The sequence below is a fragment of the Gavia stellata genome, chromosome 1, assembly GCF_030936135.1.
Source record: "Gavia stellata isolate bGavSte3 chromosome 1, bGavSte3.hap2, whole genome shotgun sequence".
In the NCBI taxonomy this organism is placed as follows: domain Eukaryota; kingdom Metazoa; phylum Chordata; class Aves; order Gaviiformes; family Gaviidae; genus Gavia; species Gavia stellata.
Window position 1 is genome coordinate 74563831 of NC_082594.1, and position 16547 is coordinate 74580377.

The window sequence follows — 16547 nt, forward strand, 5'->3', positions numbered from 1 at the left end:
AACAACCAGTTTACTATCACCTAAAACAAATTATTAAATGGCTGCTAAAAATCAAACTGGATTTCAGAGTAACAACCAAAATGCAAATTTTTTTCATTTTTCCACCCAGCAAATATCTACATGTCTTAACAGTAAAAAGCCATTAAAACCTACTCTTCATAGATTTTGGTAGTAAACTTTAAAATTCTGATTAAACTGAATTAATTTTGAGTTGTGTGAGACTTGTGCATTTTATTTTTAGCTGTGTCTGCTTTGTTCTGAAGTATGAAAACAACAACCATACCTTGGAACCTTTCAGCCCTCCCAATTGGTCTTTGTCATTCAGTCCCCAAACAAAAACTTTGGTTCTTATTGTAGCTGCTGATTCAAGCCCAGCTGCCTTCTTTCTAACAAGACTGAACATATTGGGAAAAAAAAAACCAAAGTCAGTTTAGCAACCTGCATGCTATAGCATAGGCACCTTTTTACTGTATTTACTGATTTTACCATTTGGAACAGTTTCAGTACTCAAACTACACCATCACAGTTAATTGGTGGCTATATCAAATAAAAACAAAAAAACCCCAAAACTCAGAACTTTTTGCTGAGCAGTGGTAAATATACACATGCCACGTACCAAACACAAACACATCAAGTTTTTAGCTAGGTTTTCAACTCCAAGTATTCTGCAGAAGAAGTTACAAAATGCTACCACCTTACTAGTGTGATAATGTTAAAGAAGTTAATTATCAACAAATTACCTACTTAGAATTCTGACAAACTCAGATACTGATTTCTCTTTACTACCATTCAACCTAATTAAGTTGGTGTTCTTACACTAATCTCCTAATGGGAATATATAGACACTAAGGTTCTTAATCATTTCCCCCCCTGCCCCTGCAGTTACCTACCTCCCAGAGTTAGCTTTATCGTCATCCTCTTCCTCATTATCAGAAGCAAGGAAAGGGACTGCAGCCAAATCTTCATCCTCTGCACGTATACGTCCCAGTATGCTAAGGCCATGTATTTTGCAATCAATCCCAGAGCTTCTGCACTGCTTGATTGCAATCTCAATATACCTATGGTACTAAGAAGAAAGAACTAAATTGCCATCTTTTGAGTCCTATATAACTTTATAAAACATAGGAAAGAATTAGAACTTTTGCTCAACTTTGTCACCTTAACAAAACAAATCTGTAATGTTAAATATTTGGCTTTTCAGCCCTACATAATTCGTATTTCAAGATAAGCACATGGCCTCATTAATTTGAGAATTCATTTCACTTCCAATCTTGTAAAAATTCATTTTGCATTCCTCCTTGTTGTTACTGAAAAAGAGCAGAACTACTATCCAAAATAAGCTCTATCACCCACCAAAGTTACCCCCAAATTTTTTATTGGGATGTCTTCTTGATTCATAGGTATATTGATTTACATTAAAAAATCTTTACTCTGACAGCTATTATAGTTACACTGTGATTATGGTAAAACTTATAATGATAATTAACATTACTAAACTGCCAGAAATAGTGCTAATTTAGAAGAAAAGTTAAATACCATGCTTTAATAATCACAACAGTGCTTTTCATCCATCTCTTGCGGCAAAGTATTTTTTTTATGCATACAAGAGTAATTCTCACACAAACTTCACTTACTTCTGTACAATCACTGAGAAGAGGCACTGTGGTGTCTGTAGGATTTATATTGATTGTCTTTAGCTCTATAAGGTTATTTAAGGAATTCCCCCCTAGAAAACAAAACATGGAAATAAAAACTTTTTACGATATGGTGTTTGTTTCATGAACAGGCACTATGCATGTTAAATAGAGACTATGTTAACTGAAACCAGATCAATACCTACTGTTGAATATGCCAAAAAAAAAAATTTTTTTTCCAGACTTCTCAGAGAACATACACATACCTGAAACTACAACTAAAGAGGGCATGTAACTGCTGTCTGCAGGGTCCACTATCATCTTTAGTCTGTGAACAAGAACATCTGGAAAAATCTCCAAACGAATCCAGTGCTAGGGGAAACACAGAGAATTCCATTTTCAGACAGTATTATTAGGACCACCATATGGTTAACAAGAATAAATGTGCACTGTTTTTGAAGAAAGCATGAAACACATTTGTGAATGGTACACAACAGCTGCAATGCATGGGAACTGGCCAAAGGAGAATGACCTGTCCAACCTCCAAATACAAGAGAAACAGATGCAGCAAATGATTTACTTCACCCAAAAGCAACACCATTGAGAAGACTGAGAAAGCACAGTACCACTGGAGGTCAAGAAATGGGACATAATGTAAATCTTTGACTGGTTACAGTCTGTAGACAACCTGACAGAGGGGTACTTGGGGATAGTCTCAGTATGGCCATCAACAGAGCATCAAAACACACTGGACAAAAGCCTAGCTGCAAATCCCAGTGCCTAGGCTGGCCACAGAGCAGTGCTGCGAGCCAATAAAACTGGTAAAGCATGAATTAAGGAACAATGCTTGTATGTTTTTATAAATGATCTGGACGCAGGAGTCAAACATACATTAAGCAAGTTTGCCAATGGCACTGAACTAGGAGGAGCTGTGGACTCCCTCGAGGGTAGAGAGGCCTTACAGAGAGATCTGGATAGGCTAGAGAGCCAAGTAATCTAGTGAGCTGAGTAATCACCAACCGTATGAAATTTAGGAGCAAGTGACAGATTCTCCACCTGGGACTGGGTAATCTTGTTTATACATACAAACTGGGAGACAAGAAGCTGGAGAGCAGCCCTGTAGAAAGATCTGGGTGTTCAGGCTGACAGGAAGTTGAATATGAGTCAACAGTGTGCCCTGGCAGCCAAAAGGGCCAACCGCATCCTGGGGTGCATCAAGCACAGCATAGCTAGCCGTTCCAGGGAGGCAACTGTCCCACTCTACACTACACTGGTGCGGGCCCACCTTGAGTGCTGTATGCAGTTTTGGGCACCTCAACATAAGAATGACATCAAACTATTGGAGTATGTCCAGAGGAGTGTGACCAAGATGGTGAAAGGCCTCAAGGGCAAGACTTATGAGGTCACTTGGTGTGTTCAGCTTGGAGAAAAGAAGGCTGAGGGGAGACCTCATCGCTGTCTACAACAGATGAGGAGATACTCAAAACTCGCCTGGGCGCATTCCTGTGCAATCTGCTCTAGGTGAACCTGCTCTGGCAGGGGTGGTTGGACTAGACAATCTCCAGAGGTCCCTTCCAACCCCTGTCATTCTGTGATTCTGTGACAGGTTCTTCACTGAGAGGGTGGTCGGTCACCGGAACATGCTCCCCAGGGAAGCGGTCACGGCACAAAGCCTGTTAGAGTTCAAGGAGTATCTAGAAGATGCTCTTAGACACATGGTTTAGTCTAAGACAGTCCTGCAAGGAGCAGGGAGTTGGACTCGATGATCCTTATGGGTTCCTTCCAACTCGAGATACTCTGTGATTCTATGCAAGTGAGGGACTGCTTGGAGACAGTTTTAGCTTTTTGTATTGCAACAAACTCACTTAAGTAAAATATAATCAAAGTGATTGTTAAGAATAACTGTCATCTGTTATTATGCTGAAAAGGCAATTGTAACCATATAACCAACTAGAGAAAAGAATAATTACCCTGTATTTCAAAAAAATCACACAATTCACATGACATAATTAGAAAGATGAAGCACAGCTTTAAAAAAATAGGAACATTTACTATGAAGAAACATAGTTTTGTACTTCAGATGTCTGGTTTTACTGCTCTTCTATCTTACACAAAGGTAAGAAACAAATATATTTCACTAAGGTAAATACTTACCCTCTTAAGAAGAAAATATGCCAGAATAAACCAGTTATGGCTTAAAGTTACCTTTCCTTGGGAGCCAGAAGACTGCCAGCACTGCTCACTACCATCAATAAGACGTGAAGCCTGATTCACAGAGGATGAGACATTCAAATTCTTAACTATTCTTGACCAATCATCCAGTAACATTCCCCGCTGGCTGCTATGCCGTCTCTTCAGCTGCTTTCCGGAACGCCCACAAAACACTGGAGACTGACCTGCATGGTTAAGTGAAACATTAAGCATGTACCTCTCGAAGAAAATTGCTTTTATTAAACCCATAAGCAATGTGAAAGAAAACATTACAAATCAAAGATTTCAGGTATGTAGTCCAAAAGTAGAATACAGAAGCATGTCACATAGGTATGGTGATACAACTCATGCTTAAAGGGCGTAGCTCATGATATTTTTTTTTTTTTTAGAGGAGTTTCAAGCATTTTATCTGACTACAAGTTTTCCTGCCAGTCATTTGGGATAGTCGCACCTTCTATTCTTACACTTACGATTGATTTGTACCAAGAAACCAAGCGTAATTTAGTAAAAAATAAACATTAAATAATTAAGGAAAATTACTGTCTTCAGGAATGTAAGACACTAAGAGTAATTCCCAAAATCGAATGATAAAACATTACAGGGGCATGCAATCTTTAAACTGACAGTATCCTTAAAAGACTAACATTCTTGACTACACAGCCATGTGAAAGGGTCCTTCCTTTTGAAATAGAAATCAAAATTTATGATGATACATACTTCAAAATACAGGCCCACAGCATATTAATTTTGTACACACACTATAGCATATGAAAAATATGCAACCAACCCTCAACAGAAATCCCTTACAGGAGAATAGACATAGCTCAGTTACAACACTCAAAAATTCCAAATCTTGTTCAAGAATGAGGTGGTTTAGTGAGTTATTGATTTCCTCCCTGCAAAAACCCACTTCTACTTCCCTTCACTGATATTTGTAGCTTCTAGAAAGCCTGATGAAAAGAGTATTGTAACTCCTCTACCCTATCCAGGGCAACAGGAAGGACTACAGGTTCACACCATACTAGCTGTACAACCATATTAACTGATTTCTTAATGGAAAGTCATTCTTGCCCTTTAGATAAATCATCATACACATGTAATGCATGTTCATGATTTCTAGCAGGGAATCAGTTTTATTCATTTTCCAAACCAATTAGACTGGCTACGTGTAAATATGAAGAGGTTTAGTCCAGAAGCCAGCATCACCTTGCAAATACTAAGGATCAAACTGATTTTTAGACAGGTGGAGAAAAAAGAAATACAAGCTAGTGTCATATAAGTTTTGCATAATGCAAAACTCAAAAGTTTTGGAGTTACAACGGCTGCACCTGTTCTTGCCCTAGAAATGAAAAATTGGGGTCTTTCAAAAGGCTTCCCTTTCCTACCACACCTCTCTGGACTCTCCACATCAGGGAGGAAATGAGGCAACAGCCATCACACACTGATCGGCAAAACTGTTGAAGAGCAACTGAGGTTTAAGAAGGTATCATAAGTATTTCAAGCTGTACCTGCTGTCATGAGGAATCCATTCACATACATTTAGGCTGATTGCAAAAGGCAGGAGGAGTCCACCACATGCAACTGTAGCAGTGCTATGATCTACTAAAAATGTTTTGTTGTCCAGAGGGTCAGTCCGAACACTAATTTTTGTGATTATGAGCCGAAATTTAAAACTTTTTTTTAAAAAACCAAAGTCAATGCATTTTAAATTAATTTAAGAAATACTTAGATTCTGAAACTTACCTGGTTCATTTATTCTGCCAAAAGTATGTCGGGTGTTATGCTTCCTGGTTTTAAAACAGGTTTCACAAAAGTCAAAATCATCACAGTTTCTGCATTTGAATCTAGGCCCATTGATAGGAAACATCTGACAGCCATCACACCTGAGTTCACAAAAGAATGAGTAAATTTATTTCTAGCCATTTTCATGGTACAAGTTAATTGTAACACCAGTCAAGATAATGGAATCAAGACAATAAGGCTAAAGGATAACCTATATACATTAAGAAAAACGTAAATCATCACTTACGTGACTCCAGGATGAATGCTGGGGACCAGTTCCATTTCCGACAATAAGCCAGTCCAATGAGACTGCTGAGGAAAGTCTACAATAACATCTTTCCCATTGGCACTAAAAGCTGTGACAAAAACATGCAGAAAATACAATGTGTTGCAAAACTCCATAAAATGGAGCAGAAAGTGTCCATTGCAACATCATGTAATAAAAGTAGCTTTCAAAAGTAATTTTTTACTTTAATGGAACTACGTATTAATCTAATCAGACAGTCTGGAAAGGGGCAGAGGGAAAAGGAGTTCTAAAGACTTCTTTAAAGATACATATTAGTCTATTTAAATTACTTGCCTCTGAGTTTTTCATTTATTTTTTTAAAACAATTCCCAAAGGGAGAGAGTACTAAGCAGAAATATAGCATGACCAAAATCTGTACCTCTTCAAAGAACCTATGCCCCACAGATGACTTCTATAACATCCCTTACAGCTTGACACTAGTGCACCCCACTTTCTCTTCACTTTCATATGAAGTCTTCAAGTTACAGTTACTTCTTAGAGGAAAACCATTTGTGGTTCATCCAAAGTATAAATGAGAACTACAACAGGAAGCTGCACAGATTCTTAAAGACCTTTACTTTAAGTGAATGGAGTGGCTCAAAAAGCAGATGAACACACTAACAAAATGGGCTGCCACAGAGTACGTGTCTATAAATTCGTCACAGACATCGAATGCATTCTGTACTTTCTTATCATCATGCAATATTCCACAAAACAGTGTGATATGTAAGGGTGTCTAGAAGATTCTCTCCTGAAACACTGCAGAAAGTCTGTGGTTTCCAGTTTTATTACCTCCCCATGCCCCATTTTGAATATACATTACCTTTGACAACTCCCACACTTCGGTGAGTAACTGATCCCCATTTGTATTTGGGTGTGGCAACAGAGCTTTTCACACGCACTTTGTCACCTATCTTGATATGAGAGGCAGAACTCTGTGGTGGGAATCCTAGCAGTTGCAAGAATAAATGCATGGTGAGTGGGTTTTTCCCCCCAAAAAAATAAATCTCCCTTAGTGTATCATTCAGTTTTTTAATTAAAAAGCCGTTAGCAGTGAACTTACCTAAAAGCTCAACATGGATATATCTGACCCAGTAAGTACCACCCTTTTGTTGCCAATCACACTGTACGTTCAGGTCATGCAATCCATCTCGATCCAATTTAATAACTTTGCCTACATCTCCTTCACAAACCTCCTCATAGGTTCTGCAGCACCTAACCATCATCCCCACCTAGGGAAAAAGGACAACAGAATGCCATAGCTATGGCAAAGACTTTTGTACTAGAAGGAAAGTAGTTTCAATATAGCTTTTCATCATCATGCTTACCTGAATATTCTCCCTCACATACACAGCATAGTCATCATTACTTAAGAAATCAGCTCGTTTCTTATAGGTCTGGCTCTCTGTTACAACAGCACCATTTGACTGGGAAAAAACCAAAATAAACATGTAAGCAGCTACAAAATTTGTTTTCAGTTCAGATAAATAAAATTGTTAGCAGAGACCAAAGATAACCCAACAAAAACATACACATATAATATCCACGTTGCATGCTAAAATGGGTAAAAATCTTCAACAGGTCAACTCACTATAGGGCTAACAATTATTATCTGCTTTACTTTAAACTGAAGTTTAGTTTTCAAAATGACTTGCCAAGGAATGTAGCTGCAGATTTTCAGAATGTGTGAAACAATCTGCAAATTGCTGTTACGAAATCTGCTTGCCAAAGAAAATGAGAACAAAGCGGATTTGCGAGTAATCTACTTAGCCTTGCAGATACACATTCACATTCCACTTCTTAGGTTACTTGTTTGGAGAGGGACAAAATAAAAAACCAGTGGCAAACGGTAATCTCCTACCTAAAGTACACTAGTAATTTTTTCGTTATATAATAAAATGGGATTTAAAGTATTCCCTTAGAAAAACAAGCTGATGAAAAAGATAAAGATCGTAGTTATCAGAAATTACTCCTTTCAAGATTTTATGAACTTAAATTTTTTTTTAAGAGAACTACGACATTCCAGCTGTAACAAGCATTTTCAGAAAGCTTTGTTCAGTTTTGAGCATTAAGTGTTTTTTCATTTGAGGCTATATATAGCACAGTTCCTCACTGCAATACTGATAAAGATATCAGAACTCAACATCAAGTTAACTTCCTTCAAAATATAATGAATTTCTTTCAATTATAAAACCCCACATGTGCCAGAAAACTCAACATAACTCCTTAAAAAAATAAACAGAAATACCGAACTTATTTCATTTTATTGGCAAATCCTTACTGAAACAGCTCCTGAAAGTCAACAGAAGCCTAATATAAATTTACATTAAAGCCACCACACTCAATAGGCATTGTAAAGGTCATTTTATCACCAACAAGTGAAAACAGTTTTTGTAAGGAAAAAGCTAAGTTATTTCACTGACATCTTTGGGCCATTTATTCACTGATTCCTCAGTCATTCCTTGTAGCTAACATATGTTTGTTTTTCAGACCAAAGGAAGGGAGGCGGGGGAAAAAAATTAGAAGAGTCCTTTACAAATATTACACTATAGCATTGACTATTTTAGATGAAACTGAGACTAACTATCAGGGATACTTACAGCTACCACTAGTGAAACATCTACCTACATTCCACTCTTCCCCTGTGCTACTCAAGCATAAATATTTATAGATTATCCTTGAGTTCTTTTATGACATGCCTTAGAAACACATAGCACACGTGGTCCTTGTTACAGTCTTGAAAGCTGGGGACAGCAGAATGTGGTTGTATTCTAACCAAGTTCATAAAAGGAAAGAATTACAAAATTTGCAGCCAGCTAGCATAACTTAGGTTTTAGTAAGTTGATACTTGCCACAGGGCAAGCAGCTTCAGCTTCTTCCACCTCCTCTGCTATTTCCTCATCTGAATATTCATCAGAGATAGTATCAGCATCAGAGAGATCCGTAATTTGAACATCAGGGTGATCCAACAGCCAGCCAACCAAGGCTTCCACTCCTAATACAGAAAACAAAGTCTGTCTCTAAGGGATTCTCTGACATCCTTAAGAGAGTGTCCAAAAAGAGAAGTAACAATTGCTCCTTTGTAAGCAGCATTTTAATCTGCTTGCAACTTTCCTTTTCCTTCTAACATCATTAATTTAACGAAATTAAATACCTGGTAATCCAGAAGCACTTCCAGAGGTTCCAGACAAAGATTTTAGTGCAAATTCTATGTTTTTCCTAGGAAATCCCATTTCCATAAGTTGACCTACAATGGGGAGGGGTGGAATTGGAGATTGCTTGCGTTTCTTCGCTTTTGTGGGTCGGATATGTTGCACTGTGATGGGTGTTGTAGCTTCACTAGAGCTGCAGTCTTCAAACACCGGAGTTGAAGGATGAGTAGACTCTACAGCCAGATACTGACATACTGCTAAAGCAGCAGCCTAAATAAGAACAAATAAATCAGTCCAAGTAAAACAAGCGTATTCAGTACGGTTTTTTTCATGTGTGTGCACCTGAAATTAAAGGTTATTTGCCAAAAAGGATTCAGTGTCACTTTTTTATTAAAGCTATAGCTCAACAAGTTTCAATTGGAATGTGAATTAAGAAGACTTATTTATTAGGTTACTTATTAGCAGAAAACACAGACTCTACCTCAAGCTCTTGTTTGTCAAATATTGCTTTCACAGGTGATGGTTGCGTAGCAGCTGTCAGAAGTTGCTGTAAAAGAATCATGGGAGGCTGAGGTCCTTCAGGAGACATATCTCCTATGTCGGGAGAGGCAACTGCTCCATCCTCTTGAAACAAAAACATTATTTTAACCAAAACCATGTAATATAAGTGAATCAGGAGACTTATTCAGGGGTAAATTGGTTGATCATACATATTGTTATTTCTCACATATTTCTTCTCCACAGGAATCATGCATTTAAGATAAACTCATGTGTGCCTTGATCTCCGTACAAAAAAGAAATTTGTAGATAAACAGTTTTACTAAAATACACCTAGAACATGTCTAGCAGAAACTGCTCAGTGGACAGTGAACTTGCACAAGTATCTTCCGAGTTCACCTTTTTTACAATAAGCTTATTATACTGAGAGCCTTCCAGGATAAACCACTTTAAATAAACAACAATCTTACTGATCCCCAAAACCACGGTGCGTACTTTCTGGATTGAGTCATTTCCCCCTCTAATACACCTTTTGGGAAGGGCTCCCTATAGGTATTCATTGCCCATTCAAAAAGAGTACACCTTTTTTGATTCAAGTGGGTCTCGATTCTGCAACTTTTATATTTGATTTTGTATTCTTGTTGGCATAAACATTCATGTTTCCTCGATCTTTACTGTGGCTATCTCAGGAAAGTGTTCTCACTTGTCATTTAACTCCAACAAAAGGAAGCTCTCATACTTGAAACAAAAACAAAACAGTTAAGTCTTCATGTACTTATGCTGTTTTGGGTTAAAAAAAAAAAAAAAAAGGTTAGGTTGGGGTGGGGGTTTCCCCCCTGCTCCCCCGTTAAAAAAAGATGGTAGAAGTAAAACCATGTTCCATTCCTGGGAAAAAAATAATGATTCTGTTGACTTAAAATTTGGCAACTGACAAAAAACCCAGAAATATACAACTAAACCAAATACGTTAATATATTTAAAGACATTACAAGTTTCACAAATGGCCAAAGAATTAATACAAACTATAAGGGCATGAATAGCTATCCTGAAAGCTGACAGAGTTATTTTATTTATTTTTGTATGTAGAATGAATGTACCTAAAGAACGAATTCAAATTATTAAAGCTGTAATTCCTTAAACTCCTTTTAAGATTATGCTTAAGACACTGTATCCTGGTACTTGTTTCACTGGAAACTGCAAAACATTTGAAGTAAAAGGAATAGCCAATTAAGAACTCATACTTTAAGCTTTGAAGCAGAAAAAGAAACCACTGCAAATAACCCACAAGTTTTTTAAAATTACTTACAAAGCTTACTAACTATAGAAGACTCACAAATTTAGCTAACTCCAGTATTTCAAGCTTCAAACACTTGATCCACCTAAGTCTTCAAAACCTACATTAAAAAGTCAAAATGCTTTTAATATATAAGATTAAAACATTCCTCCATTTTAATTTTTAGTCTTTGGAAGGCAAACCAAATTTCTACCCTCCAACTGCCATTAGCAAGGGTTATAGTCACACACTCTATCTACCATCTAAACAAACAGCAGTACACTCAGGTTGCATTTCAGAATACCTGCAGGATTTAATGCGCACTCCTGAACAGCTGGCTGAGATAAGATCTGCCTTAGTGTATCCTGATGAGAAAGGAGAGCTCGGCCTGCTTTCAATATGTACAGCTTTAATTGCTGGCATCGCAGTAGATCCAAATCCACTTGACCTATCAGAAATATTAAGCAGCCATTAGCACTAGGAATCTCTTGTATCAGAAAAGAAAGGCTATAATTGATATAACCTCAGTCCAAAAATCAGTTTACATCTTAACTCACTGTGTGAAAGCTTGTGAAATACCGATGAGGAAGTTTGAACAGCACCTGGATAGAAAGTCCACACACATTCTATGACCCATGATACTAAAAACACCGCCTTCCTACTTTTCACACACTGGACAATCATACAGCTGATATGTAGCACAGTAAGTGCAGTTAAGATGCTATATGGATCCAATATTTTAAACAATTCAATACAAGAAGTCCAGCCCCAAACCTCATTTACATTTTCTCGCCAAAGTAAAAAACGGTATTCCACTTACAGTGCAAAGCAATTCATCTCCTAGCTAAACTTGTCTCATAAATGCATATTATTCAATGTTGACTACGAAAAAAGGTAAGGTTCCAGAAAACCCTTTTTCTTACGTATGTTTGCTGTTAGCAGTATCTTTCCCAGAGTATATCCATCTATTTAGAAACAAAACAAGAAAATGACAAAAAAAACAAACAACTGTACCTGAAAGACCCTGATTGGGAGCCTTCATTCTTTGTTTTTCTGTTTTACTTCCAGCCAGATTTACTAGTTGAGCCCAAATGGATAGCATAGGTTCAGTGAAAGGCAAGTTGTTCACATTAAAAGCCACAACTGGAAGCTAGACAGTGGGGGAAGAACCAGACAAAAACAACAACAAAAAATACAGATAAAGAGTTTTCCAGAATTTTACAAAATCATTCAAAAGTTTCAATGGTTATTAACTGAAGAAACAAAACGTAGCATTCGTCTTATCCCTCTTGACCAGGAACAACTGGAGAGGTTTCCTATTCCCCGCATAGCTCCTAAGCCTGTGTTTGTACCATACAATTGCAGGTCTACTTAGTGAAGAAGCAAGACAGTCAGCAGGGAAGAACTGCAGTGCCTGAAGCAGACCAGTAGTTTGACTGTGCTTTCACTAAAGCCATATTAACCAACTTGAGATTAAGATTCAAACACCCAAGACTTTCTACATTAGTTAGCAAACCAAGTTAAATACAAATAAATAAGCTCCTCTCACATAAGAGCTATAAATCACATTGTCATGTCTTGGGATTTTACCTCAAGTCAAAGGACTTCAGCTCAAATTCCCTCTCCTTTCACCTCCTCAACAAACGAGGGCGGACTTTAAAGGCCCTATAGGGGTTCGCATGAGTACCATCTTAGATTTGCATTCAGAGCATTGTTATGTGTTGAATGTCAATGTATTTAGCCAATGAAGAACAAATATTTTCTTTGCATCATATCAAAGCCTTTAACAATACCCTTCTCGGTATTAAAGCCTCAATAAAATGAACTTACTGGTTTCAGTTGATTCAGAGGGCACACTCTACATGTTCGCATGTCATAGAACTGTACAGTGATCTTCCCTTTTGGGGTGATGCGTGTCACTGTGCCTTCTCCAAATTCATCATGAATCACTTGTCCACCCAGTCTCAAGCGACTGTCTATGCCACCAATCACTGCTAACACTGCCATTAGGCCTCCCACCTCTGGATTCTCAGTGTCAGGAAAGTAGTCATCCAACAGAGCCTAACAAAGAACAATAAAATTAACTGTAGGGAGAAAACATATACTTCTATCTGCTTTAAAATACAAAGTTAATCACACATACTTCAATTTAAAAATTACAACACATAAATACATATACATAGAAACAGAAAAATGGTTTCAAAATTAAGCTTAATATTGGTTACAAACATTCAATATTTATAATTTCAAAATAAATATTGCTATAAAAATGAGCTTATTTTAAAACGTGGAAACTACCCCTTCTGACTGTTTTCCTGCAAAGATGTGGGTGATGGAGGTTAGCTGAGAGTTGATGTACTTGTTTATGAGTCCATTCCACTGGCTGAGCGAATGGAGCGTCCTCAGCAGTGCCACTATCTCTTCTGCTAAAGTACTACTGTGAGTGGCAGTTAGAGATGCTTGGGGCCTGGCCTTTCTCCTTCTCAGAGTAGATTCTGGAAAGACAAAGCAATTGCATAACAGTTATCAATTTAACACACACTTTTTCTATACATAAAAATCAGACACTGAGGAAAAATTCCTCTACCTCTGAGTAGTGGGATATCTGAAGAACAAGTAGTAAGCAGGCTGCCTAAAAATCCAAACAGTTTTTCCACAAGGAATTTCATGTCCCTTGACCTTTCATTTTTATCCCAGGATGGAAGTACTGCTTTCAATAGATGTACAGCAAGTATCTAAAGAGAGAACAAAATTAGTCTTATTCCGTTCTAAGTCACCAAATACTAAAGAAATTCTCAAACATATAAAGTACAGAAGAAAGACATTTTAAAAGTTAGCCTTCCTTTGTAGTTCTTTCTATAATGCTGATTTCTTTCCGGCTGTGGAAATTACAGAGCTACTGATCTGTTCAGTTTGGTAAGGAATATTTTAAAACAAGTTGTGCCAGTTCAAAGTCAGTAACAACTTTTTTGGCACATTATATTAGTGAATCCAACCTCTTCAATACTCAGGACACGAGACAAACACATGCTGAGAAACAATGTGGGTAACTAACACACACAGGTAAAATAGGAATACAGAATGGGAAGGTTTGTTGAGATTCCAGACTCAAAACTTAGTATTAAGATGTATTCCAGAATGAAAGTTTCCAAGTGTCCTGCAATGAAAGTATGACCATCAAAAATCATGAGATATAAAGCTGAATGATACAAGAAGGCAAAAAGCAACCACAGTGACACCCAAAAGTAGTTACTGTTAAACTAGGGCCTCCGACACAGTACACAAAGAACAGGCTGGCATCTAAACCTAGACAGTGCAGGACTAACGAGGAACATGGGAAGGTGCAGCGCTGCAGTATCAAAGAGCAGATGGGGTTGCACATTCTGAACAGGAGTATTTCAGGTTTTGAACTTCCTCATCTTCTACCCAAAAGGCCAATACAAGTGATCAGTAACAGTGAAGAGATCTCTCTTCTTGTAAACCTCTGTCAATAACACGTCTTTCTAAAACTTCAAGGTCCCATCTTTTTCTTGTTAAGTTAGATGCTGGTACATGAGGAATTCTCATTTCTCTCGAGTGTTCTCTGAAAAGCACAGATGACTAATACACTAAGTCCTGGATGACGACAGAAGTCTCATCATATTAAAAATACTGGCAAGAATTTGCTGGAAGATCACACAAAAATGCACAGGCCTTTACGATACCAGGCTTCAGTTAAAAAATGCTGATGCCTTATCAAGGAAAAGATAAGATCATCTTTTGATTCCCAAGCCTTAAAACTTGGATGTTATTCCATAATAAGGTTGCTTTTCAATATAATGAAAAAGGCACTACAAGATGCTAAGGAAAGGATGGGGGGGGGTGGAGTGGAGAAAAAAGGAAAGGGTAAAGGAGACAAGGGAAATACCATACTAAAATAAGACACAAAGATGCAGCAAAAGAGAGACTGTAATTAAAACAATAACAACAGTTTACTATGGAAGGAGGGACAGTAGATAATTCACAATTTGATAACTTTAAAATGAAACTGCACATTTTTCCTAAACATATTTTTGTTATTCATTTCTTTATTCATCTTCTAGGAAACATTATAGGGGAGTTTCTGAAATACATGTTTGGAACACTTGTTTTGGCTTCTCATCTGTACAAAACTTTCAGACTTTCAGTAGAACAAAAGAGTCTGTAGTGCCCTGAAGGCTCAAAAACTTACAGACGTAAATTTAAAACAATAAATCCTAAATATAAGATGACGTTATCTTTCTTCCAATTAATTAAAAACCAATTTAAGGACATTTCCCATCTGTTTTTTAAAATATGCTTTTCTTTCTTTTTTTTGAAAGATAACTAAATTCTATCAAATTCACTGCCTATCAAAGTAATTTGGAAATAGACACATTACCTGTCTCTGTAGTGAAGCAGCAGTGAAAGATTCATGCCCCTCAACAATTTTCATTAGCAAAGTTATCCACTGAGATGTACTAAGAGTGCTGCACATCTGAGGCATGAGTGCTATACTTCGAATGAATCCCAATGTGCACCAACTCCTGTGCTGTTCTTTATAAACTAATTTATTTGGCAAGGAAGCTAAAAACAAAAAAAAAAAAAGATATATACATATAACAGTTGACTTTTCCGCCAGCTACGTAATTCTCTATAGGCTACAAGGGGCTTTTTTGGACAAATCATACCACTGAGCTACTCATACCACTGAGCTACTCCACTGTCTTTGCATGAACTATTAACTTCAGTTTTAGAGCCTATAATTAATTTTATTAAACATGCCTTTAAAGCAATTCTCATCTTTATACTGCTTCTGCACTTCGAAGTAGTTAACAGCATTACTCCTGAAATTACAAAGAAGCTACAAAAACGAGTATGACATACCCAGTCATACTGTTGTCCCCAAACAGAAAAAGACTGCTAAGAAATTCATTATCTAAGCCAACCATACACATCCTGATGCTCCACATCTCACGCATTGCTCCTGCTTTTACTGCTTATGTTCTAAGAACGCTCAAGATCACTTGTGTCGCCTTTACTAATAACTAAAATTTTAAAAGCTCTGAAAATACATTTTCTAGCCTTTGGCCTTAAAGGATTAAGGAGTAGTAACAAAAGATTTACAAAGTTACAAGACAACAAAGCACAAAACAGAAGCACATAGCTGAATCAGACTGTTTCTATATAATATACCCGATTTATCTATTGTTCCACTCTCCACAAGCATACGGAGTAGACCACACAAAGTCCTAGTAGCATCACTTTGCATGACTTCAGCATGGACACCAGCAGAGAGACACAGTGTCTGCAACAGGTTCACAGTACTTGTCAGCATCATGGAAGTAGGGTGGAGATTCCTTTCAACTTGTTCTCCTTCTGAAGGGAGACACAAAAGGCGAAGGAATACATTAATATTGAGTTAATCTATTTCACAAAGAGTTCTGAAACAAACACAATGTGAGAAATTTGTTGTAAATATTTTCTCTAAGATGATTTGACATGAAGATTCCTTATTTCTAACTGCAAGAGCAAATATAAACCAGATTTTTTGTGCAGATATTTTCAAGTTATTCTCTAGCAGTACACAACTTAAAAGAAATTCCAAATGCAATGCCAAGAATAGAGAAGCTGTGTGACAAGATGTATAATTAGGCCATATAAAAACCACCCTTTAGAATGGCTTTAACATAAATTAAAATGTATACCTCCTG

At 37.2% G+C, this 16547-nt stretch overlaps 1 protein-coding gene across 1 annotated transcript in view; it reads right to left on the minus strand.

The window, feature by feature from the left end:
- The window catches only part of HERC2 (HECT and RLD domain containing E3 ubiquitin protein ligase 2), a 114229-nt gene that overhangs the window by 42828 nt on the left and 54854 nt on the right, over positions 1-16547 (minus strand). The window contains exons 38-57 of the mRNA XM_059822904.1: positions 16030-16212; positions 15236-15420; positions 13424-13571; positions 13135-13331; positions 12667-12897; positions 11851-11986; positions 11141-11284; positions 9547-9689; positions 9068-9335; positions 8769-8908; positions 7242-7340; positions 6977-7145; positions 6737-6862; positions 5875-5983; positions 5589-5728; positions 3840-4030; positions 1901-2006; positions 1635-1726; positions 891-1066; positions 284-395 (exon numbers count right to left, since the gene is read on the minus strand). Of these exons, the coding sequence (XP_059678887.1) occupies positions 284-395; positions 891-1066; positions 1635-1726; positions 1901-2006; positions 3840-4030; positions 5589-5728; positions 5875-5983; positions 6737-6862; positions 6977-7145; positions 7242-7340; positions 8769-8908; positions 9068-9335; positions 9547-9689; positions 11141-11284; positions 11851-11986; positions 12667-12897; positions 13135-13331; positions 13424-13571; positions 15236-15420; positions 16030-16212 (3095 nt within the window). The remainder of the gene's footprint in view (positions 1-283; positions 396-890; positions 1067-1634; positions 1727-1900; positions 2007-3839; positions 4031-5588; positions 5729-5874; positions 5984-6736; positions 6863-6976; positions 7146-7241; positions 7341-8768; positions 8909-9067; positions 9336-9546; positions 9690-11140; positions 11285-11850; positions 11987-12666; positions 12898-13134; positions 13332-13423; positions 13572-15235; positions 15421-16029; positions 16213-16547) is intronic.